Genomic DNA, 21,368 nt, shown 5'->3' with positions numbered 1-21,368 from the left:
GTTTATCAAGACTGCTCAGGGAGCTTATAAGATGGGGCCCATGTGTGCTCACTCTGGCTACTGGTTTGAGTGTCCCAGCCAAAGATGCAGATCCCGGAGCGAGTAAATAGGAGATTTTAAATTTCAAATAACATCTTTGAAAGTGGACTAAAAGGAGCAATTTCAAATAGCGCCACTGAAGACGCCATGACCAAATCATCAAAAATTTCCCTAAAGATGTTTCATAAATATAAAAGTTGAGTAGAATTCTTATCTCTGTGATGCCTATGATAGATACAAATTAACAGTAACAAGAATCAAGAGGCAATGCACTAGAGAAAGGAAGGATTAACAGAATGCAACACGAGGAAACGGGCATGAGACCGTGTTGATAAACTATATGTGCAATTATATATACTCCGGGGGTTTACTAAGGTCAGCTTATGGTCATCTCATGTCTAAGATTCAGTTTATGATGGCAAGAGAAATGATTTATTCCTATGAAGCTTACATGTGAACAAAATAAGGTAGCATATTGGTTTGCGTCGTACAGTTGCACTGAGCGTAGCACTATGGCTACATTTAGGACCACCATGTATTGAGGAGCTTCAGCCTCTCGATTGCAAGCCTATTACTACGGAATAAATTTCTTTCACCCTGCAACATAAAAAGATTGTTAAACGCTATGAATATATAAGACCTCAGGTTCACGACTAAAATATAAAAAATAAACATTGCATACAAATAAGGTCAATTCCATACAAAAGTTCGTTTGCAAATAAAGTTCAAAAATAAAAGTTCGTTTGCAAATACAGGGGAAGAAAAGAGTGGGTTTTGTAGGGTACAAATAGTTTGTCACTAGGCCTCAAAGAAATCAGGACGAAAGGGCCGAGGAGCATAGTTGGGCTGGGCCTGCTCGTGAGCTTTTTGTTTGTCTTTTTAGACTGCTTGCGAGCTTATAACATGGCCTGGCCCATGTGTGCTCAATCTGGTTTCTGGTTTGAGCCTCCCAGCCAAAGATGAAGAATTTTAAATGTCAGTTTTCAGTTTCTCAACAAAAAAAAGGCAATTTTAAATTTCAAATAACATCTTTGAAAGTCAACTAAAAAGAGCATTTTTAAACAGCACCACTGAAGACGCCATTACCAAAATCATCAAAAAAAAAATCTAAAGAAGTTATATGATTTGACCAATAAAAGTTGAGTAGAATTGTTATCTCTTCCATGCCTTTGATAGAGACAGCATTGACAGTTAACAAGAAACAAGAGACAATGCACTGGAAACAGGAGGGATCAACATAATGCAGCACGAGGGACCATGTTGATAAACTATATGTGCTGCTATTTATATATAGTCAACCCTTGTTCCAGGATCACAGCAGGATCAATTCAGAGGCTTAGCTGCATGCTTTGCCCATCCAACCGTGACCCATTCAACAATCCATACAGGTTGGAAGCTACTACTCACTAGTCTTAATATAATGATGCCACCCAAAACAATCATCAGCGGTGACACAAGAGATCGGTCGATCGACGCTACCAAAACAAGCACACAGGCTATAGTGTGCCCCCTCGTCGCCCTTCAGTCGGCTAGGACTTATCATCTAGGAGAGAATAAATATATGCGGCGCCGCTATCTTGACACTGTTGTTAGAACCCTAACTGAGATGCACGCAAGGTTGATCGATCAGGAGGAGGTGATCGCGGGGGTCTCCAGCGGCTCCGGGACCAGGCTGTTGCTTGGTATCTGGTCCTGGTCCTCCCACACTAGGCCGATCTCGTACTCTGGAACGTAGTCCTGCAGAAGGTACATGGATACTGTTATAGGGTTTAGGTTATCAATGAGCAACAAAAATAAACAGCCAACCTTCATGGATTACAGAAGGAAAGTTCAGTTTCAGAATTTGGGATAAACTGACAAATACAGAGTTTGGTTCTGACCTCCAGCTTCTTGACTAGCTCCTTGGCTGTCGGGGCCGAGATGATGATCTGCCTCGCCTCCTGGGTGATGAAGCCTTCGTTGACGGCCACGTCGATGAACGACAGCAGTGGGTCGTAGAATCCGTCGACGTTCAGCAGACCGACCTGATACGCGATTGCGGAAAAGACATACACCAGGAATAAGTACAAGTAGCGACAGAAAAATGCAATGCATGATTCGACAGTGTTGATTACTGAATGATCCACTCCCACCCACAGAATCGTATCTGATATCAACAGACAACTAAATAGCAAATTTGGCAGGCCTGAAGATCTAATAATAGTGACAGGAGAGATATAAGATAAATGTAGAACTGACTGTTGTGTCTATCCCCTCAAACATTCAGCATTTTATATTGCTAAGCAATTATTGAACAGTGAGACAGCAATACAGCTTTCTTCTAGATGACACAAAATGTCTTTTTTAGATCCCAGAACATTGATTTGATAGCTGTATGGGAATATTCATAAAGTGTGCAGGATTATCCTATAAGAGGAGCGAATATTAAAGTCGGGAATGCAGATCGCATGCCTTCGAAGTGATGCTGATAGCTCCTTTGATTAAAGTCTTTACAATAATTTGTTGCCATGAGGGTGAAATTAATTAGTAGCCACATGTGAACAAAGGTGGTAGGATCAGATCACAACGGCCCTAACGATCGACATTATAATAAACAAAGAACGCGTTCATACCTAGCTACTAAAATAGTGTGGGTTGACAAAACATATGCAGACAAGCACATCATCCCCAGATGATTGGGGTTGTGTGATTTTTGTATGAAAAGCACCAAGAACAGAAGCTACTTCTTACCGGCTTCTTATGTATTCCTAGTTGTGCCCACGTGATCACTTCAAGCAACTCCTCCAAGGTTCCGTAGCCGCCTGTCAAATTAACTGAATTGTCAAACTCTACAGCACAAAATATGCATGATTTATTCCACATTTTCTCACTTGTAGAAGAATTGGAGTGGGCTATTGAATTTGTACCTGGTAAGGCAATAAAAGCATCAGCAAACCGAGCCATTTCGGCCTTCCTCTCGTGCATGCCAGAAACAGCTCTAACTTCCCCTACAGGATCCCCGGTTACCTACAGCAGCATGAATCAGGGATTGTAAGCAACCAAGCATTCAGAAATTTTCCGAGAATAACACCAAGTATAAAATTGACTAGTACATCTAATTAAATTTTCCAAGAATAACGATTTTAACTGTAAAATTAATCAAGGCTAGACTAAGTAGTAGTAGTACAGGTCATGTTGCAGGTGTATTGAAAAGCAGAATAAAGACAGTCATCACAACAGATTCAGATTGATAAGGCCTCTTTACAACCAGTAAAGGTGTGGAAACTAATTGCTAATCCATATAATAAACACAAATATCTGCCTAAGAGTGTATAGTGCAGATTGCATATATAGTTATTTCTTGCAGTATTAATAGCACTTAATATAATCAAGCTACATTAAGAAGAAAATCAAACTACATAAGATTCACAAAAGTTTTGGACATTAGATTCAAATATATAGATATGGTGATGCATCATCATTCATCATGCTGAAGCTGAACAATAAATATCCTGGCAGCTAGCTTGCACACCCAGTCAAGGTTCAGAAGTGGAGAGCAGACCATGCAATGCAATGGCAACAAAATAGAGGTTGCAGCCTTTGACTCACCTCTCTGGGCATGAGTGATCTTGGGATGATCCTGGCAGCAAAAAAGAAAAAGAAAGGGGACCAAATGAGAGAGAGCCACATTAATTCCTCCAGTCCAAAGCAGTCAAACAAGCAGTAGTACTACCACTACCAGAGCAACAGGTTGATCTTACTTTCCCCATGTAAAGCTAAAGAAACTGAGCAAGGCCTAGAGCCACAGCTATCTATCCATCTACACATACACATATCCAGAGCCAGGCCTTTCAAGAACTGGACAATGCATAATACAAATATATAATACAGCCACTGCACAAATAATAGTCCTGATCTAGTAAAAAACAGTATAAACTTAAAGGTGGCAATAATGTGATACAGTACTAGTCACCCAGCTGCTTGTTGCAGCTGGGGAAGGCAGTGAGGCCCCAGCCCCCAGCTCCCTACCCCATGGCCATGGAGGGCATGGAAGCAACTGCCCTTTCGAAAAGGATTGGAAAAGGAGCTTCCGTTCCTGTGAAACACGACGCGACCGGCATGGCTTTGCCCCAAAACGCAACTGGCATGCGCAGTGCCATGGAGCCCAGCTGCACCCTCCTGCAGTCCTGCTGCACAAAGCTTCCACAAGGCTGCCATTTTTGGGGCAGGCGGGAGCTGAGCTGAGCTGCTGGGTCAGGGTCTGGGGGCAGGAGCAAAGCACCCAGACCGAGCAAGAAGGGCAGTAGGCCATAAAGGCAGTGTATGCACCGAGCGGGGAAAGAAGAGGTACAGCGCGTGTAGGTGCGTGTGGGCGGGGAGACAATGCGGGCAGAGGTGGATAGTGATGGTGCGATGGGGGGTGGTTAATGGTGGGATGGGAGGAGTGCTCACCCGATGACATGGCGGCCGCCGGCGTGGACGGCGTGGGAGACGAGGCCCATGAGGCCGATGGAGCCGCCCCCGTAGACCAGGTCTATGCCCCTCTCCACCTGCACACACACACAAACACAACGGAGCAGTCAGGCACATGTATTACAGTTACAGTGCTGCAAAGAAAATTCTACTAGTCTGTTGTTCACATCAGAGGAGCAGGTCAGGTCAGGTGGTGGCATGGCATTGAATCCAATTCAATTGAATTGAACCTTGGTGCATGCAAGGAAGCAAGCAATCATGGCAGGTTTTGTTTGGGCGTTTGGGCAAGCAAGTGAGGTCATGGCAAGCAATGATGGTGCATGGATGCCATAATGTCAAGGGGAAATTTAAGTGACAAGAAGTAAAATTAATGGCCGCCGGCCGGCTACGGCGGGATGGGGGCGATTCGGGCGAGCCGGACGACGCGCTCCTCCCCTATGACTACTCCATGAACGGCATGATTCTCGTCGTGTTCTTGCACTCACACTCGCTCGCCGTATGATCGATCATGCAAGAATGGTGCGTCTCGGCTCCCCATGACCCAGCACGCCCGGCCCACCTACCTAGCGAGCAGCACCCCAATCCCATGACCTCCAGCGCATCGCCATGACCTCCAGCGCGGACGAACGAGCCGATCGTGCGCCTCCACATGGATCGATCGACCCCAACCGAAATCGACCAACCAAATCGGGGAGAGATCGACGGGAAAGGAGGCCCCTTTTCTGTCTTCCCCGCAAGAACCCGAACCCCGTAGGCCGCGACGGACAGAGTCGAGCCGAGAGCAAGGCGGCGGCGAACGGGGGAGGACGTAGGCAAGGTTAGTTACCATCTCCTTGCCGAGGTCGACGGCGGCGTCCTGGTAGCTGGCCTTGCGCCCCTTGGCGCTGCCGCAGTAGACGCAGATCCGCCGGAACCGCGACGCCCGCCCCTCCGCCGCCACCCGGACGCCGTCGCTGTCCTCCCCGATGCCGCCCACGCCGCGGCTCGGCTCCGGCAGCGCCAGCGCCGGCTTCATCTCCATCTCCGCGGCCGGCGCGGCCCCGATGGCGAACGCGGGCGGGCCCACGGCCACAGCCGCCGCCGTGATGCTCATGGTCTTCGCGGCGTGACGATCGCGTGCGTGCGTGCCGGCGGCTGCGGGGCGCGCGAGAGATTTGTTGGGGGAGGGGAGGGAGCAGAGGGGAGTGGGAGAGGCTACGCGGCGAGTGATGGGGGAGGGAGAGGGTGGCCCGGCCCTGCGAGGACGGGAGGCTATATAGGCGCGTGGCGTGGGTCCGCCATGGATGGCCTAGGGTTGGGTTCCTTCCTTCCTTCCTTCCTTGTCTCGTTCGTGGACACGCTTTGCTCCCACAACCCCTTTCAAATGGTTAGGTGGACAGTGGTATCTCCAACTCACCAGGTTTCAAATCCTTGTGCTCGCATTATTCCTGGATTTATTTCAGGATTTCCGGCGATGCGCTTTCAGTGGAAGGAGACGTTCCCGTCGACAACGAGGCGCCTATGGTGGCTTCGTAAATCTCAAGATGATATGCCGGCTCAGTCTCTCGGAGGTGCTCATAGGGGTAGGGTGTACGTGTGTGCGTTCATAGGGGTGAGTGTATGCGCGTATATATGAGCGCTTGTGTCTGTACTGATGCTCAAAAAAAAAACTTCTCACTGCTGTATTCTTTGTTTTCATCTCCCATTTCTGTTTTCCTTTTTATGTTTTCCTTCTACAAGCATCTTTTTCCCCCTAGTGCACATATGTATTTTTTTCTTCCATATTGGTTCAATGTATCTCACTAATCGACCCCTCAAGAAAAGAAAATACGAAATGTCTCCTTGTTGAGCCTTCGATGATGGGACATATGTCCCCGCCTACTCTTATATGTTTTTTTAGTTCTCGACGAATACGTGATTTCAAATTAGGCTTTTCAACGGATGGCTACATGTCTTTTTTCCCTACTTGCTTATGCCAAAAGGTCCATTGAGTTGTCTTGTCCCATGAGGTTTGGGCTTGCTGGAAGGCGAGACGGGTCATGACTCTGCATCTAGTGTCAAGTGTGTCGTCCTCATAGTACGTTCCTTTATTTCTTTGTTAGTTGCAATGTTGACACGACGAAAAAGATCATGATGCGGGTGGTGTGTTGGCTCGATGGTTCATGTCATCTATGTCAAGTGACTCGTTGTTCTGATTGTATCGCATTCCAACTTTTTTCTAAAGGTGATTGGAAACTTGAAAGCCATGATAAGTTGTGTCATGGGTCTGTGTCTCGGGTCGAATGTGTCGTCTTCATGGCACGTGCATTTATTTATTTGTTAGTTGCAATGTTGACACGACGAAGAAGATCATGATGCGGGTGGTGCTTTGGCTCGATGGTTTCCGTCATCTATGTCGAGTGACTCTTGTTCCGATTGTTCCTCACGTCTGGCATTCCAACTTTTTCTTCTAAAAGGTGATTGGAAACTTGAAAGCCAGGATAAGCTGTGTCATGGGTCACGTAGAGCGGACAGGGAGAGATGACCGTGATGTTGGTGGTGTTTTCGCTGGATGGTTCGCATCCTCTATGTCAACTGACCCATTAGTTCGACCCTTGCTCATGTCTGGCACTCCAACTTTTTTGAACAGAGATTCGAAACATGAATGCCAGGATCAGGTGTGTCATATATCGTGTAGGACGAACAGGGAGAGGTGGCGAGAGGCCATCCATATACGTGTGTGGTGAGTGTGTGGGCCCATCCATCCATGTCTTGTTCTGCTCGGCTGGTTGTTTACTTGATGCATTCTATCGTTTGTGTGACATGATTTTTCTCAATAATTTTCATCCTTGCGTTTTACTTCCTTTTTCTTTTTTCCACTTTTTATCCGTCTACCTTTTCTCCTTATTGTATTTCTTATTTCTTTATGTTTATTTGGTTTTATTTCCTTTTCTGTTTTCCATTTTTTCTACAAACTTTTTTTCTAGTCTACATATCTTACCTTTCCTTCTATATTAGTACAATATATCTCACTAATGCATCCCTCATAAAATCTCACTAATGGGAAAATCTCCTTCTTTGGTCTTCCACAATGGAACACAAGTTCCCCCTACTCTTACATTTTTAATTCACGATGAATATATGTTTCCAAATTAGACTTTTCAATATATAATTGTTTACATGTCCTTTTTCATAGCGACTTATGCCAGTAGGACCATGGGGTTGTCTTGTCGGATGCGGTTTCGGTTGGCTGAAAGGAGAGATGGATCATGGACACGACGAAGCACATCAAGATGCGGGTGGAGTTCTGGCAAGATGCTTCCAGTTCTCTATGTCGAATGAGCCACTATTTCAATTGTTTCTCACATCTGGCATGCCAACTGATACGTCCATTTTGGATCATGCTTTTATATCGATATTTATTGCATTATGGGCTGTTATTACACATTATGTCACAATACTTATGTCTATTCTCTCTTATTTTACAAGGTTTACACGAAGAGGGAGAATGCCGGCAGCTGGAATTCTGGGCTGGAAAAGGAGCAAATATTAGAGACCTATTCTGCACAACTCCAAAAGTGCTGAAACTCCACAGAAGTCAGTTTTGGAATATATTAAAAATATTGGGCGAAGAAATCACCAGAGGGGGGCCACACCCTATCCATGAGGGTGGGGGCGCGCCCTACCCCCCTGGGCGCGCCCCCTGCCTCGTGGGCCCCTTGACAGGCCTCTGGTGCCCATCTTTTGCTATATGAAGTCTTTCGCCCCGGAAAAAATCAGAAGGAAGCTTTCGGGACGAAGCGCCGCCGTCTCGAGGCGAAACCTGGCGAAACCAATCTAGGGCTCCGGCGGAGCTGTTCTGCTGGGGAAACATCCCTCCGGGAGGGGGAAATCATCACCATCGATCCTCTCATCGGGAGGGGGTCAATCTCCATCAACATCTTCACCAGCACCATCTCCTCTCAAACCCTAGTTCATCTCTTGTATCCAATCTTTGTCTCAATACCTCAGATTGGTACCTGTGGGTTGCTAGTAGTGTTGATTACTCCTTGTAGTTGATGCTAGTTGGTTTATTTGGTGGAAGATCATATGTTCAGATCCTTTATGCATATTAATACCCCTCTGATTATGAACATGAATATGATTTGTGAGTAATTACGTTTGTTCCTGAGGACATGGGAGAAGTCTTGCTATAAGTAGTCATGTGAATTTGGTATTCGTTCGATATTTTGATGAGATGTATGTTGTCTTTGCTTTAGTGGTGTAATGTGAACGCCGACTACATGATACTTTACCATTATTTGGGCCTAGGGGAAGGCATTGGCAAGTAATAAGTAGATGATGGGTTGCTAGAGTGACAGAAGCTTAAACCCTAGTTTATGCGTTGCTTCGTAAGGGGCTGATTTGGATCCATATGTTTCATGCTATGGTTAGGTTTACCTTAATTCTTCTTTCGTAGTTGCGGATGCTTACGAGAGGGGTTAGTCATAAGTGGGATGCTTGTCCAAGGAAGGGCAGTACCCAAGCACCGGTCCACCCACATATCAAATTATCAAAGTAACGAACGCGAATCATATGAGCGTGATGAAAACTAGCTTGACGATAATTTCCATGTGTCCTCGGGAGCGTTTTCCTTTATATAAGAGTTTGTCCAGGATTGTCCTTTGCTACAAAAAGGATTGGGCCACCTTGCTGCACCTTGTTTACTTTTGTTACTTGTTACCCGTTACAAATTACCTTATCACAAAACTATGTGTTACCGATAATTTCAGTGCTTGCAGAGAATACCTTACTGAAAACCGCTTGTCATTTCCTTCTGCTCCCCGTTGGGTTCTACACTCTTACCTATCGAAAGGACTACGATAGATCCCCTATACTTGTGGGTCATCAAGACTCTTTTCTGGCGCCAATGCCGGGGAGTGAAGCGCCTTTGGTAAGTGGAATTTGGTAAGGAAAATTTATATAGTGTGCTGAAATTTACTGTCACTTGCTACTATGGAAAGTAATCCTTTGAGGGGCTTGTTCGGGGTATCTTCACCCCGACCAGTGGAGAAAAGAGTTGCTCCTCAACCTACTGAACCTACTGAAAATGTTTACTTTGAAATTCCTTCGGGTATGATAGAGAAACTGCTAGCTAATCCTTTTACAGGAGATGGAACATTGCATCCTGATTTGCACCTAATCTATGTGGATGAAGTTTGTGGATTATTTAAGCTTGCAGGTATGCCCGAGGATGTTATCAAGAAGAAGGTCTTCCCTTTATCTTTGAAGGGAAAGGCATTAACATGGTTTAGGCTATGTGATGATATTGGATCATGGAACTACAACCGATTGAAATTGGAATTTCATCAGAAGTTTTATCCTATGCATCTGGTTCATCGTGATCGTAATTATATATATAATTTTTGGCCTCGCGAAGGAGAAAGTATCGCTCAAGCTTGGGGGAGGCTTAAGTCAATGTTATATTCATGCCCCCAATCATGAGCTCTCAATAATCGCTCCACGCTCGATACTTCTTGTACTGGTTCTTTTATGATGAAGACCATTGAATTAAAGTCGAACCTAGTATTGCTATGGTTAAAGATCTCTTGGTTGATAATATTGATGGGCATGTTATTTACTTCTGTGATGAAGCTGCTAGAATTGCTAGACCCGATACCAAAAATAAACATAGACTTGTTGTAGGCATGCCTGTTATTTCTGTTAAAATAGGAGATCATTGTTATCATGGCTTATGTGATATGGGTGCTAGTGCGAGTGCAATACCTCATTCTTTATACGAAGAAATTATGCATGATATTGCACCTGCTGAGCTAGTAGGTATTGATGTTACAATTAAGCTTGCCAATAGAGATACTATTTCACCAGTTGGGATTGTTAGAGATGTTGATGTCTTGTGTGGGAAAATTAAATATCCTACTAATTTTCTTGTTCTTGCTTCCCCACAAGAAAATTTTTGTCCCATTATATTTGGTAGACCCTTCTTGAATACTGTTAATGTTGGGGAACGTAGTAATAATTCAAAATTTTCCTACGTGTCACCAAGATCAATCTAGGAGATGCTAGCAACGAGAGAGAGGGAGTGCATCTTCATACCCTTGAAGATTGCTAAGCGGAAGCGTTACAAGAACGCGGTTGATGGAGTCGTACTCGCGGAGATTCAAATCGCGGAAGATCCGATCCAAGTGCCGAACGGACGGCACCTCCGCGTTCAACACACGTACAGCCCGGGGACGTCTCCTCCTTCTTGATCCAGCAAGGGGAGAGGAGAAGTTGAGGGAGAACTCCAGCAGCACGACGGCATGGTGGCGATGGAGCTCGTGGTTCTCCGGCATTGCTTCACTAAGCACTACGGAGGAGGAGGAGCAGTTGGAGGAGGAGAGGGCTGCGCCTGGGGAAGGGTGCAGCTGCCCTGTCTCCCCCTCACTATATATAGGGGGAAGGGAGGTGGAGGAGGCGCCCTAGGGTTCCCTAGGGGAGGGGCGGCGGCCACAGGGGAAACCCTAGATGGGTTTGGGCGCCCCCACCCCTAGGAAACTTGCCCCCCCAAGCCGGGATGGGTGGCTGCCCTAGGGGAGGCGCCCCCACCTCTCCAGGTTACATGAGAGGGGGTGGGAGGGGCGCACAGCCCCTTAGTGGGCTGGTGTGCCCCCTCCCCTTGGCCCATAAGGCCCCCCAACGCTTGCCGGGGCCTCCGAAACACCTTTCGGTCACGCTGGTCGTCACCCGGTACTCCCAGAACAATTTCGGACTCCAATACCCTTCGTCCAATATATCGATCTTCACCTCCGGACCATTCCGGAGTTCCTCGTCACGTCCGGGATCTCATCCGGGACTCCGAACAACCTTCGGTAACCACATACTATTTCCCATAACAACTCTAGCGTCACCGAACCTTAAGTGTGTAGACCCTACGGGTTCGGGAACCATGCAGACATGACCGAGACACCTCTCCAGCCAATAACCAATAGCGGGATCTGGATACCCATATTGGCTCCCACATGTTCCATGATGATCTCATCGGATGAACCACGATGTTGGGGATTCGATCAATCCCGTATTCAGTTCCCTTTGTCAATCGGTATGTTACTTGCCCGAGATTCGATCGTCGGTATCCCAATACCTCGTTCAATCTCATTACCGGCAAGTCACTTTACTCGTTCCGTAATGCATGATCCTGTCACTAACTGCTTAGTCATATTGAGCTCATTATGATGATGCATTACCGAGTGGGCCCAGAGATACCTCTCCGTCATACGGAGTGACAAATCCCAGTGTCGATTCATACCAACCCAACAGACACTTTCGGAGATACCTGTAGTGCACCTTTATAGCCACCCAGTTACGTTGTGACGTTTGGTATACCCAAAGCATTCCTACGGTATCCGGGAGTTGCACAATCTCATGGTCTAAGGAAATAATACTTGACATTAGAAAAGCTTTTAGCAAACGAACTACACGATCTTGTGCTATGCTTAGGATTGGGTCTTGTCCATCACATCATTCTCCTAATGATGTGATCCCGTTATCAATGACATCTAATGTCCATGGTCAGGAAACCATAACCATCTATTGATCAACGAGCTAGCCAACTAGAGGCTCACTAGGGACATGTTGTGGTCTATGTATTCACAGATGTATTATGGTTTCCAGTTAATACAATTATAGCATGAACAATAGACAATTATCATGAACAAGGAAATACAATAATAACCATTTTATTATTGCCTCTAGGGCATATTTCCAACAGTCTCCCACTTGCACTAGAGTCAATAATCTAGTTCACATCACTATGTGATTGTAATGAATCCAACACCCATGGGGTTTGATCATATCTCACTTGTGAGAGAGGTTATTAGTCAACGGGTCTGAACCTTTCAGATCCGTGTGTGCTTTACAAATCTCTATGTCATCTTGTAGATGCAGCTACCATGCGCTACTTGGAGCTATTCCAAATAACTGCTCTACTATACGAATCCGATTTACTACTCAAAGTCATCCGGATTAGTGTCAAAGTTTGCATCAACGTAACACTTTACGACGAACTCTTTTACCACCTCCATAATCGAGAAAATTCCTTAGTCCACTAGTTACTAAGGATAAGTTTGACCGCTGTCATGTGATCCATTCCTGGATCACTCTTGTACCACTTGATTGACTCATGGCAAGGCACACTTCAGGTGCGGTACACAGCACAGCATACTGTAGAGCCTACGTCTAAAGCATAGGGGACGACCTTCGTCCTTTCTCTCTCTTCTGCCATGGTCAGATCTTGAGTCTTACTCAATGCTCACACCTTATAACACAGCCAAGAACTCCTTCCTTGCTGATCTATTTGAACTCCTTCAAAATCTTGTCACGGTATGTATTCATTTGAAAGTACTATTAAGCGTTTTTTATCTATCCTTATAGATCTTGATGCTCAATGTTCAAGTAGCTTAATCTAGGTTTTCCATTGAAAAACACTTTTCAAATAACCCTATATGCTTTCCAGAAATTCTACATCATTTCTGATCAACAATATGTCAACAACATATACTCATCAGAAATTCTATAGTGCTCACACTCACTTCTTTGGAAATACAAGTTTCTCATAAACTTTGTATAAAACCAAAATCTTTGATCATCTCATCAAAGCGTATATTCCAACTCCGAGATGCTTACTCCAGTCCTTAGAAGGATTGCTGGAGCTTTGCATACTTGTTAGCATCTTTTAGGATCGACAAAACCTTCTGGTTGTATCACATACAGCCTTTCCTATCGGAAACCGTCAAGGAAACTTTGTTTTGACATCCATCTGCCAGATTTCGTAAATGAAAATGCAGCAACTGCTAACATAATTCTAACAGACTTTAGCATCGCTATGACTGAGAAAGTCTCATCACAGTCAACTCCTTGAACTTGCCGGAAACTTCTTTGAGACAAGTCGAGCTTCATAAATGGTGACATTACCATCAGCGTCTGTCTTCTTCTTAAAGATCCATTTATTCTCAATGGCTTGCCAATCATCGGGCAAGTCCACCAAAGTCCATACTTTGTTCTCATACATGGGTCCTATCTCGGATTTTATGTCCTCGAGCCATTTGTCGGAATCCAGGCCCACCATCGCTTCTCCATAGCTCGTAGGTTCATTGTTGTCTAGCAACATGGCTTCCAAGACAGGATTACGTACCACTCTGAAGTAGTACGCATCCTTGTCGACCTACGAGGTTTGGTAGTGACTTGATCCGAAGTTTCATGATCACTATCATAAGCTTCCACTTCAATTGGTGTAGGCGTCACAGGAACAACTTCTTGTGCCCTGCTACACACTAGTTGAAGTGACGGTTCAATAACCTCATCAAGTCTCCACCATCCTCCCACTCAATTCTTTCGAGAGAAACTTTTCCTCGAGAAAGGACCCATTTCTAGAAACAATCACTTTTGCTTCCGGATCCGAAATAGGAGGTATACCCAACTGTTTTGGGTGTCCTATGAAGATGCATTTATCCGCTTTGGGTTCGAGCTTATCAGGCTAAACCTTTTTCACATAAGCGTCACAGCCCCAAACTTTTAAGAAATGACAGCTTAGGTTTCTCTAAACCATAGTTCATACGGTGTCATCTCAACGGAATTACGTGGTGCCCTATTTAAAGTGAATGCGGTTGTCTCTAATGCCTAACCCATAAACGATAGTGGTAATTCGATAAGAGACATCATGGTATGCACCACATCCAATAGGGTGCAGCTATGATGTTCGGACACACCATCACTCTATGGTGTTCCAGGTGGTATTAGTCGTGAAACAATTTCCACAATGTCTTAATTGTGTGCCAAACTCGTAACTCAGATATTCATCTCTATGATCATATCATAGACATTTTGTCCTCTTGTCACGACAATCTTCAACTTCACTCTGAAATTACTTGAACCTTTCAATAATTCAGACTTGTGTTTCATCAAGTAAATATACTTAGCATCTACTCAAATCATCTGTGAAGTAAGAACATAACGATATCCACTGCGTGCCTCAGCACTCATTGGACTGCACACATCAAAATGTATTACTTCCAACAAGTTGCTTTCTTGTTCCATCTTACTGAAAACGAGGCCTTTCAGTCATCTTGCCCATGTGGTATGATTTGCAGGCTTAAGAAACTTGTCAGAGGTCTCATACCTCTTGACGTAGGCACTAGCCTAAAATCCCAATTTCAGTCCTTTGAACATCTCATATGTTCTGCGATGTTTCAAAAACGTCTTTGGTGCCTCAATTCTAAACCATTTAGCATTACGCACAGAACTATCATGTAGTCATCAAAACGTGTATGTCAGATGTTCGCAACATCCACAACCGACGCTCGAGGTTCAGCACACTCAGCGGTGCATTAAGGACATAATCCTTCTGCGCAGCAATGAGGACAATCCTCGGTTTACGGACCTAGTCCGCATAATTGCTACTATCAACTTTCAACTAAATTTTCTCTAGGAACATATCTAAAACAGCAGAACCAAAGCGTGAGCTACGACATAATTTGCAAAGACCTTTTGACTATGTTCATGATAATTAAGTTCATCTAATCAAATTATTTAATGAACTCCCACTCAGATAGACATCCCTCTAGTCATCTAAGTGATACATGATCCAAATCGACTAGGCCGTGTCCGATCATCACGTGATACAGACTAGTCATGAACGGTGAACATCTCCGTGTTGATCGTATCTACTATACGACTCATGTTCGACCTTTCGGTCTCTCGTGTTCCGAGGCCATGTCTGTACATTCTGGCCTCGTCAAGTCAACCTAAGTGTTTTGCATGTGTAAATCTGGCTTACACCCGTTGTATTCGAACGTTAGAATCTATCACCCCCGATCATCACGTGGTGCTTGGAAACAACGAACCTTCCCAATGGTGCACAGTTAGGGGGAACACGTTTCTTGAAATTTTAGTGAGGGATCATCTTATTTATGCTACCGTCGTTCTAAGAAAATAAGATGTAAACATGACAAACATCACATGCAAATCATAAAGTGACATGATATGGCCAATATCATCTTGCGCCTTTGATCTCCATCTTCGAGGCGTGGCATGATCACCTTCGTCACCGGCATGACACCATGATCTCCATCATCATGATCTCCATCATCGTGTCTTCATGAAGTTGTCTCGCCAACTATTACTTCTACTACTATGGCTAACGGTTAGCAATAAAGTAAAGTAATTACGTGGCGTTTTTCATTGACATGCAGGTCATACAATAAATTAAGACAACTCCTATGGCTCCTGCCGGTTGTCATACTCATCGACATGCAAGTCATGATTCCTATTACAAGAACATGATCAATCTCATACATCACATATATATAATTCATCACATCCTTTTGGCCATATCACATCACATAGCATACCCTGCAAAAACAAGTTAGACGTCCTCTAATTGTTGTTGCATGTTTTAGGTGGCTGCTATGGGTTTCTAGCAAGAAAGTTTCTTACCTACGCAAAACCACAATGGTGATATGCCAATTTCTATTTACCCTTCATAAGGACCCTTTTCATCGAATCCGATCCGACTAAAGTGGGAGAGACAGACACCCGCTAGCCACCTTATGCATCAAGTGCATGTCAGTCGGTGGAACCTATTTCACGTAAGAGTACGTGTAAGGTCGGTCCGGGCCGCTTCATCCCACAATGCCGCCGAATCAAGATAAGACTAGTAACGGCAAGCAAATTGACCAAATCATCGCCCACAACTACTTTGTGTTCTACTCGTGCATAGAATCTACACATAGACCTAGCTCTGATACCACTATTGGGGAACGTAGTAATAATCCAAAATTTTCCTACGTGTCACCAAGATCAATCTAGGAGATGCTAGCAACGAGAGAGAGGGAGTGCATCTTCATACCCTTGAAGATTGCCAAGCGGAAGTGTTACAAGAACGCGGTTGATGGAGTCGTACTCGCGGCGATTCAAATTGCGGAAGATCCGATCCAAGTGCCGAACGGACGGCACCTCCGCGTTCAACACACGTACAGCCCGGGGACGTCTCCTCCTTCTTGATCCAGCAAGGGGAGAGGAGAAGTTGAGGGAGAACTCCAGCAGCACGACGGCATGGTGGCGATGGAGCTCGTGGTTCTCCGGCAGAGCTTCACAAAGCACTACGGAGGAGGAGGAGCAGTTGGAGGAGGAGAGGGCTGCGCCTGGGGAAGGGTGCAGCTGCCCTCTCTCCCCCTCACTATATATAGGGGGAAGGGAGGTGGAGGAGGCGCCCTAGGGGAGGGGAGGCGCCCTAGGAAACTTGCCCCCCAAGCCGGGAGGGGTGGCTGCCCTAGGGGAGGCGCCCCCACCTCTCCAGGTTACGTGAGAGGGTGTGGGAGGGGCGCACAGCCCCTTAGTGGGCTGGTGTGCCCCCTCCCCTTGGCCCATAAGGCCCCCCAACGCTTGCCGGGGCCTCCGAAAAACCTTTCGGTCACGCTGGTCGTCACCCGGTACTCCCAGAACAATTCCGGACTCCAATACCCTTCGTCCAATATATCGATCTTCACCTCCGGACCACTCCGGAGTTCCTCGTCACGTCCGGGATCTCATCCGGGACTCCGAACAACCTTCGGTAACCACATACTATTTCCCATAACAACTCTAGCATCACCGAACCTTAAGTGTGTAGACCCTACGGGTTCGGGAACCATGCAGACATGACTGAGACACCTCTCCGGCCAATAACCAATAGCGGGATCTGGATACCCATATTGGCTCCCACATGTTCCACGATGATCTCATCGGATGAACCACGATGTCGGGGATTCGATCAATCCCGTATTCAATTCCCTTTGTCAATCGGTATGTTACTTGCCCGAGATTCGATCGTCGGTATCCCAATACCTCGTTCAATCTCGTTACCGGCAAGTCACTTTACTCATTCCGTAATGCATGATCCCATGACTAACTGCTTAGTCATATTGAGCTCATTATGATGATGCATTACCGAGTGGGCCCAGAGATACCTCTCCGTCATACGGAGTGACAAATCCCAGTCTCGATTCGTACCAACCCAACAGACACATTCGGAGATACCTGTAGTGCACCTTTATAGCCACCCAGTTATGTTGTGACGTTTGGTACACCCAAAGCATTCCTACGGTATCCGGGAGTTGCACAATCTCATGGTCTAAGGAAATGATACTTGACATTAGAAAAGCTTTTAGCAAACGAACTACACGATCTTGTGCTATGCTTAGGATTGGGTCTTGTCCATCACATCATTCTCCTAATGATGTGATCCCGTTATCAATGACATCTAATGTCCATGGTCAGGAAACCATAACCATCTATTGATCAACGAGCTAGCCAACTAGAGGCTCACTAGGGACATGTTGTGGTCTATGTATTCACACATGTATTACGGTGTCCAGTTAATACAATTATAGCATGAACAATAGCCAATTATCATGAACAAGGAAATACAATAATAACCATTTTATTATTGCCTCTAGGGCATATTTCCAACAGTTAATGCTAAGATAGATTGCAAAAAGGATGTTGTTACTATTGGTTTAGGGGATATGTCTCATGATTTTAATTTTGCTAAATTTCGTAGACAACCCCGTGATAAAGAATTGCCTAGTAAAGATGAAATTAATGGTCTTACTTCTATTGCCTTGCCTCCTAATGATCCTTTAGAACAATATTTGCAAGACCAGGAAAATGATATGTTTATGAATGAAAGAAGGGAAATAGATGAAGTATTCTTTAAAAAAGGACCCATTTTGAGACACAACTTGCCTGTTGAAATTCTAGGGAATCCTCCTCCACCCAAGGGTGATCCCGTGTCTGAGCTTAAACCATTACCTGATACTCTGAAATATGCTTATCTTGATGAGAAGAAGATATATCCTGTTATTATTAGTGCTAACCTTTTAGAGCACGAAGAAGAGAAATTATTGAAAACTCTGAAGAAGCACCGTGCTGCTATTGGATATAATCTTGATGATCTTAAGGGCATTAGTCCCACTCTATGCCAGCACAAAATAAAATAGGAAAGACGCTAAACCGGTTGTTGATCACCAACGAAGGTTAAATCCTAAGATGAAAGAAGTGGTAAGAAAAGAAATACTAAAGCTTCTGGAGGTAGGTATAATTTATCCCGTTGCTGATAGTCAGTGTGTAAGTCATCTCCATTGTGTCCCTAAGAAGGGAGGTATTATTGTTGTTCCTCATGATAAAGATGAATTGATCCCACAAAAAATCGTTACAGGTTATAGAATGGTAATTGATTTTCGCAAACTAAATAAAGCTACTAAAAAGGATCATTACCCTTTACCTTTTATTGATCAAATGCTAGAAAGATTATCCAAACATACACATTTTTGCTTTCTAGACGGTTATTCTGGTTTCTCTCAAATACCTGTGTCAAAAGAGGATCAAGAAAAGACCACTTTTACTTGACCTTTCGGTACCTTTTCTTATAGACATATGCCTTTTGGTTTATGCAATGCACCTGCTACCTTTCGAAGATGTATGACTGCTATATTCTCTGACTTTTGTGAAAAGATTGTTCAGGTTTTCATGGATGATTTTTTCGTATATGGAACATCTTTTGATGATTGCTTAAGCAACCTTGATCGAGTTTTGCAGAGATGTGAAGAAACTAATCCTGTCTTGAATTGGGAGAAGTGCCACTTTATGGTTAATGAAGGTATTGTCTTGGGGCATAAAATTTCTAAAAGAGGTATTGAAGTTGATAAAGCTAAAGTTGATGCTACTGAAAAGATGTCGTGTCCTAAGGACATTAAAGGTATAAGAAGTTTCCTTGGTCATGCCGGTTTTTATAGGAGGTTCATTAAAGACTTCTCAAAAATTTCTAGGCCTCTGACTAATCTCTTACAAAAAGATGCTCCTTTTGTCTTTGATGACGATTGTGTACAAGCATTTGAAATACTTAAGAAAGCCTTGATTTCTGCACCTATTATTCAGCCACCTGATTGGAATTTACCCTTCGAAATTATGTGTGATGCTAGTGATTGTGCTGTAGGTGTTGTTCTAGGACAAAGAGTTGATAAGAAATTAAATGTTATTCAATATGCTAGTAAAACTCTAGGCAGTGCCCAGAGAAGTTATGCTACTACTGAAAAGGAATTCTTAGCAGTTGTATTTGCTTGTGATAAGTTAAGATCTTATATTGTTGATTCTAAAGTAACTGTTCATACTGATCATGCTGCTATTAAATATCTTATGGAAAAGAAAGATGCTAAACCTAGACTTATTAGATGGGTTCTCCAACTACAAGAATTTGACTTGCATATTATTGATAGAAAGGGAGCTGAGAACCCCGTTGCAGACAACTTATCTAGTTTAGAGAATGTTCTTGATGACCCACTACCTATTGATGATAACTTTCCCGATGAACAATTAGCTGTCATAAATTCTTCTTGTACTGCTCCATGGTATGCTGATTATGCTAATTGCATTGTTGCTAAATTTATACCACCTAGTTTCACATACCAGCAAAAGAAAAAGTTTTTCTATGATTTAAGACATTACTTCTGGGATGACCCACACCTTTATAAAGAAGGAGTAGATGGTGTTATTAGACGTTGTGTACCTGAGCACGAACAGGAACAGATCCTACGCAAGTGTCACTCCGAGGCTTATGGAGGACACCATGCTGGAGACAAAACTGCACATAAGGTATTGCAATCCGGTTTTTATTGGCCTACTCTCTTCAAAGATGCCCGTAAGTTTTTCTTGTCTTGTGATGAATGTCAAAGAATTGGTAATATTAGTAGACGTCAAGAAATGCCTATGAACTATTCGCTTGTAATTGAACCATTTGATGTTTGGTGCTTTGATTATATGGGACCGTTTCCTTCCTCTAATGGGTATACACATATTTTAGTTATTGTTGATTATGTTACTAAGTGGGTAGAAGCTATTCCAACTAGTAGTGATGATCATAACACCTCTATTAAGATGCTTAAAGAAGTTATTTTTTCGGGGTTTGGAGTCCCTAGATACTTAATGACTGATGGTGGTTCACATTTTATTCATGGTTCTTTTTGTAAAATGCTTGCTAAGTATGACGTTAATCATAGAATTGCATCTCCATACCACCCGTAGTCTAGTGGTCAAGTAGAATTGAGTAATAGATAGATTAAATTAATTCTGCAAAAGACTGTTAATAGGTCTAGAAAGAATTGGTCCAAGAAACTTGATGATGCATTATGGGCCTATAGAACTGCATATAAAAATCATATGGGTATGTCTCCGTATAAAATGGTTTAATGAAAAGCATATCACTTACCTCTCGAACTAGAACATAAGGCATATTGGGCCATTAAAGAGCTCAATTATGATTTCAAACTTGCCGGTGAGAAGAGACTATTTGACATTAGCTCACGTGATGAGTGGAGAACCCAGGCCTATGAGAATGCCAAACTGTTTAAAGAAAAAGTTAAAAGATGGCATGACAAAAGGATACAAAAGCGTGAGTTTAATGTAGGTGATTATGTTTTGATATACAACCCTCGTTTAAGATTTTTTGCAGGAAAGCTCCTCTCTAAATGGGAAGTTCCTTACGTTATCGACGAGGTCTATTGTTCCGGTGCCATAAAAATCAACAACTTCGAAGGCACAAATCCAAAGGTGGTGAACGGTCAAAGAATCAAACATTATATCTCAGGTAATCCCATAAATGTTGAAACTAATGTCATTGAAACCGTAACCCCAGAGGAATACATAAGGGACACTTTCCAGAACGTTTCAGACTCCGAAAAGGAATAGGTATGTGGTACGGTAAGTAAACCGACTCCAAAACAGTTCTAATAGCAATTTTCTCCGTTTTGGAATATTTAAGAAAATAGGAAAATAAGAAGTAGTCCGGGAAGGACACGAGGCATCCACGAGGGTGGAGGGCGCGCCCCCATTCCTCGTGGGCACCTCGT

At 44.0% G+C, this 21,368-nt stretch overlaps 1 protein-coding gene across 2 annotated transcripts; it reads right to left on the bottom strand.

The window, feature by feature from the left end:
- Nucleotides 1-1,271: 1,271 nt before the first annotated feature.
- On the bottom strand, nt 1,272-5,790 carry LOC109773026 (cytokinin riboside 5'-monophosphate phosphoribohydrolase LOG). 2 transcript variants are annotated; one of them, XM_020331730.4, is made up of 7 exons: nt 5,318-5,783; nt 4,471-4,568; nt 3,628-3,658; nt 2,946-3,045; nt 2,770-2,840; nt 1,920-2,063; nt 1,272-1,776 (listed from the first exon to the last, which is right to left on the bottom strand). In XM_020331730.4, the coding sequence occupies exons 1-7, from the start codon at nt 5,582-5,584 to the stop codon at nt 1,666-1,668; spliced, it is 822 nt and encodes a 273-aa protein (XP_020187319.1). In that variant the 5' UTR covers nt 5,585-5,783; the 3' UTR covers nt 1,272-1,665. The 2 variants fall into 2 exon arrangements, with proteins under 2 accessions (XP_020187319.1, XP_040253969.1); XM_040398035.3 differs by having other exon boundaries at nt 2,770-3,045; nt 5,318-5,790.
- Nucleotides 5,791-21,368: the final 15,578 nt, after the last annotated feature.

This window comes from Aegilops tauschii, chromosome 1 (assembly GCF_002575655.3).
Source record: "Aegilops tauschii subsp. strangulata cultivar AL8/78 chromosome 1, Aet v6.0, whole genome shotgun sequence".
In the NCBI taxonomy this organism is placed as follows: Eukaryota; Viridiplantae; Streptophyta; class Magnoliopsida; order Poales; family Poaceae; genus Aegilops; species Aegilops tauschii.
Note: the sequence above shows the minus strand (reverse complement) of the source record. Positions and strands in the feature narration are given on the sequence as shown.

Coding starts and splice junctions, on each gene's coding strand:
- LOC109773026 (XM_040398035.3), bottom strand. CDS start 5,584: ATGAGCATCACGGCGGCGGCTGTGGCCGTGGGCCCGCCCGCGTTCGCC. Junction 3,659..4,470: donor GGCGGCCGCCATGTCATCGG/GTGAGCACTCCT, acceptor TTTTGCTGCCAG/GATCATCCCAAGATCACTCA. Junction 3,046..3,627: donor GATCACTCATGCCCAGAGAG/GTGAGTCAAAGG, acceptor ATGCTGCTGTAG/GTAACCGGGGATCCTGTAGG.